At 35.3% G+C, this 8,978-nt stretch overlaps 2 protein-coding genes across 3 annotated transcripts; both read left to right on the top strand.

Annotated features, from left to right (window-relative positions):
* The first annotated feature begins 255 nt into the window (after positions 1 to 255).
* abhd10a (abhydrolase domain containing 10, depalmitoylase a) lies at positions 256 to 6,343 on the top strand. 2 transcript variants are annotated; one of them, XM_026259921.1, is made up of 5 exons: positions 256 to 413; positions 1,069 to 1,252; positions 2,519 to 2,630; positions 3,013 to 3,150; positions 3,651 to 6,343. In XM_026259921.1, the coding sequence occupies exons 1-5, from the start codon at positions 329 to 331 to the stop codon at positions 3,990 to 3,992; spliced, it is 861 nt and encodes a 286-aa protein (XP_026115706.1). In that variant the 5' UTR covers positions 256 to 328; the 3' UTR covers positions 3,993 to 6,343. The 2 variants fall into 2 exon arrangements, with proteins under 2 accessions (XP_026115706.1, XP_026115707.1); XM_026259922.1 differs by lacking the exon at positions 256 to 413 and adding an exon at positions 484 to 766.
* Positions 6,344 to 6,447: 104 nt separating this feature from the next.
* Positions 6,448 to 8,744, top strand: LOC113094239 (uncharacterized protein C3orf85). The gene is made up of 5 exons (XM_026259925.1): positions 6,448 to 6,850; positions 7,261 to 7,325; positions 7,460 to 7,584; positions 8,164 to 8,249; positions 8,326 to 8,744. Exons 2-5 carry the CDS (start codon positions 7,280 to 7,282, stop codon positions 8,399 to 8,401), a joined length of 333 nt encoding a protein of 110 aa, XP_026115710.1. The 5' UTR covers positions 6,448 to 6,850; positions 7,261 to 7,279; the 3' UTR covers positions 8,402 to 8,744.
* Positions 8,745 to 8,978: the final 234 nt, after the last annotated feature.

Here is an 8,978-nt window from a genome sequence, read left to right as displayed (position 1 = left end):
AAAGTATTTAGATTGCCAAAGCATTGATTAAATTACAGATTTTCACATCCACGTTTGACACAGATATACGCAAAACTAAAATATTAACAATGGTAACGAAACGGCAACATTACAGAGACCCGATTCCACATTTACACACAGAGAGAGGGAGAAATGTTCAAATAGTAAGAAGAAAACAGCGAATATATCTATTTAGCTGTCTGTGCTCGCTGTGGCTCTCCGCGGCAGCAGGCGGCAGTGATGTGCAGTCAGGCTCTGATTGCTTCAGGACACTATTCGGACTGTATTCTTGTGCCAACCTCTGTGTCTCCGCAGAAAGCGGGGCAGTATGGCGTTAACTGTGCTCAGAAATTACTCAAAGGTTCTTAAAATAAACGTCCGGAAATTCACTGCTCTCCAGCACGTTTCAGCGGGTAAGCGGAGCTCTTGCAAAACGTGATTTTGCAAGAACTTCGATGTGTTGCGACCAGGGGGCGTTATAAACGTGGAGGTGTGGCTAGCTTGTTTAGTATCTTGGATCAAAATGGATAACGTTACGTGTTTTTGTAGTAGTTTCAGTTTTCCCGTTGCACTGTAAATGCTCAGATTATATCATTGTGGTGTATTAGTGTAACTCGCCGTTTTCGATTTAGTGATTTATTTCTGAACTAAAGTGGAGCTAGCAAGGCAGAAGATTGTAAACCTGCTCTGGACATGGCTGAGACAACAGAGGGGAAATCATTTGTTTTTGATGTCCTGTCTAAGCGCCACCAACGACAATTATCAAGTTAAATCTTATTTTTCTAATACTAGTGCTTTTAAGGAAGAAATAGTATACTGTACAAATCAATGCAAGTGAACAGATCAATCGTATAGACATCTGTTTTGTCGAGCATTACAATATAAGATACTTTGTTTCAAATCTTTGTTAAAAATGCTTCTTCAGTAAATGTAGAATTCTGTAGAATATAAAATATATATACAGAATATCACTCTCATATTGCCTTGCATGTACTGTTAAAATGACAACCACTCAATCTCAAGAAACACCTTAAAAAGAGAAACCATGAATGTATTGCTGTGTTTTAGGTGTTCGACACAAGAGCACAATTCAGTATGCTACACGGCCTGATTTACCAAAGCTGGCCTACAGGAAGCTGAAAGGGAAGAGTCCTGGAGTGGTTTTCTTGCCTGGTTTTGCCTCTGTCATGGGTGGACAGAAAGCAGAAGCATTAGAAGAGTTCTGCAAGTCTTTAGGTCACTCATACCTCAGGTAATTATCAAGTACTTTTAAAAATTAAAAAACAAGGTGTTTTTGAGTATTTACAAAATTAAGGGAGGGAGGATTTTGTTATATTAAAAATAATTATATATTATAATATATTAAAATATTCTTATATATAATAATAATAATATTATTATTATTATTATTTTTTTTTTTGTCGTTTATTCATAACATGATATAGTGGAGTAACCGTACCAAGGCATATATTTTGCTGAATATTCTCACAGTTGCAAATGTTACATTGACTTTAGTTTAATAAACAAGTATTTAAGTAGTCAAGTATAGTTAGGATTAGTTCACCCAAATAGCAAAATTATGTCATTAATGACTCACCCTCATGTTGTTCCAAACCCGTAAGACCTCCGTTTATCTTTGGAACACAGTTTAAGGTATTTTAGATTTAGTCCGAGAGCTCTCAGTCCTTCCATTGAAGCTGTGTGAACAGTATATTGTCCATGTCTAGAAAGGTAAGAAAAACATCATCAAAGTAGTCTATATGACATCAGAGGGTCAGTTAGAATTTCTTGAAGCATCGAAAATTTTGGTCCAAAAAATAGCAAAAACTACGACTTTATTCAGCATTGTCTTCTCTTCCATGTCTGTTGTGAGAGAGAGTTCAAAACAAAGCAGTTTGTGATATCCGGGTCATAAAATGATTCATTCGATGTAACCGGATCTTTTTGAACCAGTTCACCGAACTTTTTTTTTAAACGGTTCGCATCTCCAAATACGCATTTATCCGCGAGTGACTGCGAGTGTAAAAACAGTAACACTGACTGAACTGCTGTGAGGAGAGAACTGAAGAACTGAAGCCAAGCCAGATAACGAACAACAGACTGACTCGTTCTCGAGTCAAGAACCGTAACTGTCAGACGCATCCGATTCGAGAACCGAAGAGCTGATGATACTGTTTATGTGTGATTCAGCGTGAAGCAGACAGACACACAGAGCGTCTGAACCGAACTGGTTCTTTTGGTGATTGATTCTGAACTGATTCTGTGCTAATGTTATGAGCATGGGTAAACCGAAGGCTTGAATCAAGGGCAATCATCGCCAATGACGTCATTATGTCGAGCGCAAAGGACCGGTGAACCGTTTTCTTCAACCGGTTTATTGAATCGAACTGTCCGAAAGAAGTACTGGTTATCCGAAAACCGATGCAACCTGTTCTTGACTCGAGAACGACTGTATAATAGTTAGTGTCTTCTTGACATTTTAACTCTCTTGCTGTTGTGATAAATGTACTTTCTCTAGGTTTGACTATTCTGGCTGTGGGTCATCTGAAGGGGATATGGGTAACTACAACATTGGTGCCTGGAAGAAAGATGTCCTGTATGTACTGGATGAACTGGTAGAGGGACCACAGGTGAGTGGATTAACAGCATGACAACACTGGATAGTCTGGACAAATAGAAGTTTACTTTCAATTGAAAAACATCATTTGATCTAATATTGTTTTACACAAATATCCCTTTGATTAACTGAATACAAATTAATCAAATTATGTACATAACCAAAGAAAAATCAGCTCTAGCCTAGACTTGTTTTGCCATGAGATGATGTCTACAGGAAGCAGTCAGATTCCATGTTTATTTTGTCTTTAAAAACACCCCAACTGTTCCTAGCACAGGACTGATATGACCAGTATCCCATGTTCATATTGCTGTTCTCCACTATGGAAAGGTTCTGATTTGTGTTTGTTAAAATACCTTTTTTGACTTAAATTGCATTTTTCTTTCATGTTCAAGATTCTGGTGGGCTCCAGCATGGGTGGGTGGCTGATGTTGCTAGCTGCTCTTGCACGGCCAGAGAAGACAGCTGCTTTAGTGGGCATCTCAACTGCTGCTGATCACTTCGTCACTGCCTTCAACTCCCTACCAATAGAGGTACCAAAATCTTCAATATCCTTTTAAATATTAAATTGAAAGAGGACATTTTGGACATGCAAGGAACATTCATATTTATGCAATGAACAATTAATTACCTGGCAGGCATAGATTGCATATATATATATATATATATATATATATATATATATATATATAATTTTTTATTTTATTTTATTTTTTATTTTTTTTACTACCAATGAGTCTTATAAAAGACAAATCAACCAAATTGAAACCCAAATTATCCAAATGTACACAGACTATCTAACATTACTTGTGAGCAAAAAATTAATAAACTGTCAACTTAATACAAAGTAATCATATTTTTTGATTATATTTAGAACACCGGCAATAAAGACCAGTTATCTAAATTTGGAAACAACACCTTATTTTATGCCTTACAAGGGTATGGAAGAGTTTTAAAACAGACTTGCCATGTATAAATAATTCTGGCATGTCATATAACTCCATATATCCAAAACTTCTTTCCCTTTCATTAGACAAAGAAGGAGATTGAGGAACAGGGCTTTTGGAAATTCCCAACCAAGCACAATGAAGAGGGTTTCTACACACTTAGCGTGGACTTTCTGAAGGAAGCGGAGAACCACTGCATACTCCAGAGCCCCATCCCTGTTTCCTGCCCTGTTCGTCTGATTCATGGGCTCAAGGACTCTGACGTTCCCTGGCACGTCTCTATGCAGGTCGCAGAGCGAGTACTCAGCAATGACGTAGATGTCATTATACGCAAACATGGGCAACATCGCATGTCAGCGAAAGATGATATTAAGCTCATGGTGTACACTATTGATGATCTTATCGATAAATTGACCACACTGGGGTGAGAATGGGTGTGAGGACAGTATGGACTAGTTGGGATGGGGAAAGCAGTGTGTACAGCTTTCAGGTTTGGAGGTTAGGCTTTTAAAGTGAAAGAAGCCAAATGAATTGAATGAGAATCACCAAAAATTTCTAATTTCTTTCCAGAGACGTATGACTGACTTCCATGGAACACCATACAATGACCAGATCCTGGCATACGCAAAAAAAGTCATCATGACTTGTGTGCTTTATTCCTTCTATAGTGACCTGAAACCATATGATAGCTTTGTAAAAGGGACAGGCCAAAATCTAAAAGAATAGTTCATCCAAAAATTTTAATTTGCGGAGAATTCAGGACAGCCAAAATGTACAAGAGATTGGTTCTTCATCTGAACGGTTTTGGAGAATTCACATCACTTGCTAACTAATGGATCTTCTGCAGTGAATGGGTGCTGTCAGAATGAGTCCAAACAGCTGATAAAAACACAATAATCCACAAATAAACTACACCACTCCAGTTCATCAATGAACATCTTGTGAAGCAAAAATCTGTTAAAATAAGTTTTTTTTTTTATTATTCATATTATTGCTTTTTCACTGAAAATAGTACAGAACATTTCTTAATAAATATCCATCGCTTTTGATATGAAAGGATAACAGAATGGACTTTTTCAATTGGACGTATTTTGGGATGAAAGTTGAAATGCTTTTACGATTGTTCTATTTATTTTGGCTTCACAAGATGTTAACTGATGGATTGGATTCATTGTGATGTGATTATTGTTATTATTGTGATTGTGAGGGGGCTCTCATTTTGTCGGCAACCATTCACTGCAGATATAATTTTCCTAATCTGTTCTGATGAGGACTGTTCTGTTCTGATATAGACTCATCTATATATCTTGGATGCCCTGAGGGCAAGTAAATATTCACCAAATGTCAATATTTTAGTGAACTATTCATTTAAATTGTGATTCGCTGCAGTAGCTTTCAAATATAATGAAATGCATTATGCCAAGTTTAAATAGATAAGCATTCCTGAGATTTAAGAGCCATGACAAAGCAAAAATTTCAGTGATTAATTGCTTCAGTAACACTTTACAATAAGGTTTAATTTGTTAACATTATTCAATGCATTATCTAACAATGAGTAATATATATTTTTACAGAATTTATTAACCTTGGTTAATTGTAAAATAATATAGATTAATAAATGTAGAAGTATTGTTTATTATTCATGCCAACTAATGAAACTTTACTGTAAAGTGTTAACATCAGTTCAGTTCCATCACAAACCAAAATGCTAAAACATTGTAACCATAGTACTGAGAACTCCACATCTAACTTTTTTTTTTTACTCCTGTTTCCCGTTACATCTTAATGTGATCATAATTGTAATGCTGTGTCACGTAGGGCCTTGAAAAATTTTTTTTAAGGAGTTCCAACATTGAGTTGGTTAAGGTTTGGTGGTTGTTCTGAAATGGACAGTAGCCATTGTTTTTCAGTGTCTTTGTCTTGCATTTCATGAAAGCTTGTCTCGTTTATCACTACCAGAGGGATACACTTCTGAAGAAAGTAGTTAGAAAGCTGTATATGCTAATGACAATGCAGTTTTTATTGTGAGCTGCTTAATCAGATTATGGGCAATCTTGGACAAAGAAAATGTTTTATATTTGACCATAGAAGGAAGGCTGTGGCTAGAAAATGCTGTTAATATAAGAAGGGATTTGGCTAATGGGACAGAGAATATTTAAGCATTTTGAATCACTTTGTGCACAAATGATGAAATATTTACAGGTAGAAAACTTTTGTGTCATATACTACAAGATACAGGTTGGATTGGTGAACCACACAGTATTGTTATATAAAGCCATTTATGTGGAATGCTAAGAGGGGCTTTATTTAACTGGTAATTCATTGTGTTGTTGTTTTTGTTTTCTTCCTTTGACTTCTTTGTTCCAGCACCTGTTTTTTCTTCATGCACTGGTGCAAGGATGCAGCCAGAACAGTAATAGAGAAGACAGTGTCTACCTTTCAAGAAGTTTTTTTTTTTTTTTTTTTTTTTGGCCAACTGTAATTTATGTGCTAGTCTGACGATGATTCCTCTGGTTACAGACGTTGTGTGTTCTTTTTACTTTCATTTTTGGAGCACAAATTTTCCCAGAATTTGATTACCCACAAGTATTATCACTTTTCTCTGTCAGCATCTTGTTATCTCATTCATTTCTAAGCCTTTCCAATTTCTGTTAGCTCATGTTAAACATTTCAAAATGTTATAAAACGTCAAATGTACCACGTCGTGTTTTCAAATATGTATAAATCTGTGTCATGTAGAAAAAGAAGTCTTTTTTTATTATTAAAGTAAAAGTCTGCAGCTTGGCATTTGATTTTCTATTTTGAGTTTGCAACTGCACAGTGTTTCTTTAAAAGCTTCCTGGCACCTATGTCTTTTGGGAGTACTTTATCTACCAGACAAAGGTTTGGAATAATTATTACAATTTTTATATTGTGACATCACAGTTTAAAAGAACTGTTTTCTATTTTAGTATATTAGTTTATTAAAACTGAACTGAATTTCCGGCATCATTACTCCAGTCTAATCCATCATTATTCCAAATAAATTCTTAGCATCACAGGAATAAATTACATTTTATTTATGGCCTGTAGTGTATATTCGTGCAAAACTGATATATTTACTTTAAGATGTGTGAAAGCTGAAGCTGTTCTAGTTGAATAGTTCATATCCGTGGTCACATATCCCCCAGAGTTGTGTGTTCAGATCTGTTCTGAAAGAGTGCTCTATTCGCTCTCACACCACAGCTCCAAATTCTACACACTGCCTCCCGTGATCATTCGCAGACTTTAGCCTCCTACAGCGCAGGTAAAACTCTGAACACTGCAATATTCAAAACTACAGTTTCAGCAGATCTTTTTGAGAAAGTGATAGCATAGGTCAATTCAGGTTGCTTTTATGCAGAATGTGACTTTACTGCTGTCGGCACATAATTAATCTAGTCTTTTTTTGTGTGCCTTTTTTTTTTCTTTCATGAACTTGTGACTTGCAATAGTTGTGGTCAGTGTAATGTTGGTTTCTTAAGTGTGTTCTTGAGAGCCAGCTCTCCAAATTACTTTTAAATGCATATTTTGAGGTTTACATTTGTTTGAACTTTAGTGATATGACTATAATTATAATATGCTTATGATTACTATTAGTGTACTTTTTCATATGGAGCAGATACTTCTCACCATTTTAAAATGTGTATTGATAATGTGTGAATTTTATTTATGCAGAGACCTTGCTTGTGCAAAAATGAAAAGCATGAGGCATATAGTGATTCTGATGACTCTCATAAGCGGTGAGTAAATCAGTGCAATTTAATTGTGCTTGTATACAGCAAAGAACATTTGAAAGACCATCATTGTGTGCATGTAAATGAGAATTGCATTTGACTAAATTTGTTGACAAATTAATAATCAAGATTTCTCATAGGTGCGTTCACTGCTCCATTTGTGAAGGGGGAGCAGGCCAAGAAAATTTTACGTCTAAAGAGGCAGTCTGGATACTGGGACCCCAATTATGCACAGAACCAATGGGGTTATACCTTACAGGAGCAGGTGAACACTAGCCTTGGACTTATATTATATTATAGTGACTGTATGATGTGATGAGTGAAATGAACCTTAAATCATATTTGCAATCTCTAAAAGCTGTAGCACTATCTGCATTACCCCAAGGTTTTTCTATAGCCTAGTAAAAATGTTCTATTTGTTCTCTTCAGAGGTTCTAAACATGAAATATCATTTTCTAGATTTAGATTAATTCTGGATGTTTGAATTAAGATGTTGATTTATACAGTTATTTAATTAGCCTACTTAAAGAAATAGTTCATCAATTAAATTAAAATGAGTTTGTTTGTTCATTTGGACAGCACCTATTGGTGAGCAAGTGATGTGATGCTAAATGAAGTAACAAACTCTTCTACATCTTGGATGTCTTGAGGTAGAGAACGTTTACATTTTTGAGGGAATTGTTCCTTCAAGACCTAATCATTCATTTTGAATAGCCTATATTTACAATAGTAAAAGGAATGGAAAACTAATTTTAAAAAAGATATAGTCCAACACATAAAAGAATGAATATATTCATTCAAAGTAAGTAATTAGTATTACAGCATCATGTTGTCTTTGCGGCAGGCAAATGAATACTGGACTGATTTGAGAACAAATGCTCAGTATTACATGGACATGGGAAACCTGGTGTTTGACCGTTCTCTGGCTGAGTGGGTATCCTAAATAATTTAAATTACAATATTGAGAGCAATTCAAAGGAAATAAATGTCTTCTTTCTCTCCATAGTGAGACCAATAGGCTCTACATGGACATGCTGAGGGATGTAAGAGCACAGCTGGATGCACACACAGGCCAACAGTGATTGATATGGACAAAAACGATCAACTGATTAAGTCAATGGCGAGTGCTGAGACAGCTTTGCTGATCTCATGGTTGTGAGCAGAGCAGCTGCCAGTTTTTGCTGCTGAGGTCTCTAAGAGATTTCAATTAGTCTGCAGCAATGCTTTTCAGCATAGTATAAAATGCTTCTAAATAAAATGAAGTAATCCATCATCAATGTATTAATTATTAAATAGGTTATGTATCAGATAAAGAAAAGTGTTTGGCAAAACAAAGTCTTAGTACAAAGTTTCTTTAAAAAAAATGTCAATACATTTTTGCTACAAATCAAACTAAATAAATCTTTTTTAAAGGCAATTTGAACATTTATTTATTTACATTTTCATTTTTTGTTGGTTTCAGTTTTAAGTGGCACTGGACAGCCTTCCATAGATTACACGACATGTTAATCATGGCACATTATTTTAAACTATTTTGTAGTGACTGACAGTTAACTGTAAAAAAAAAAGTTATTATAAAAATAAACTGTAGAAATTGATGTCAGCAACTAAAATACGCATTCCTTCCCTCTTTACATATAGCCTGTTTATTTTATTATA

The sequence above is a fragment of the Carassius auratus genome, unplaced genomic scaffold, assembly GCF_003368295.1.
Source record: "Carassius auratus strain Wakin unplaced genomic scaffold, ASM336829v1 scaf_tig00215316, whole genome shotgun sequence".
NCBI lineage: Eukaryota > Metazoa > Chordata > Actinopteri > Cypriniformes > Cyprinidae > Carassius > Carassius auratus.
The sequence above is the reverse complement of the archived record's forward strand: the minus strand, read 5'-3'. Positions and strand labels throughout refer to the sequence as shown.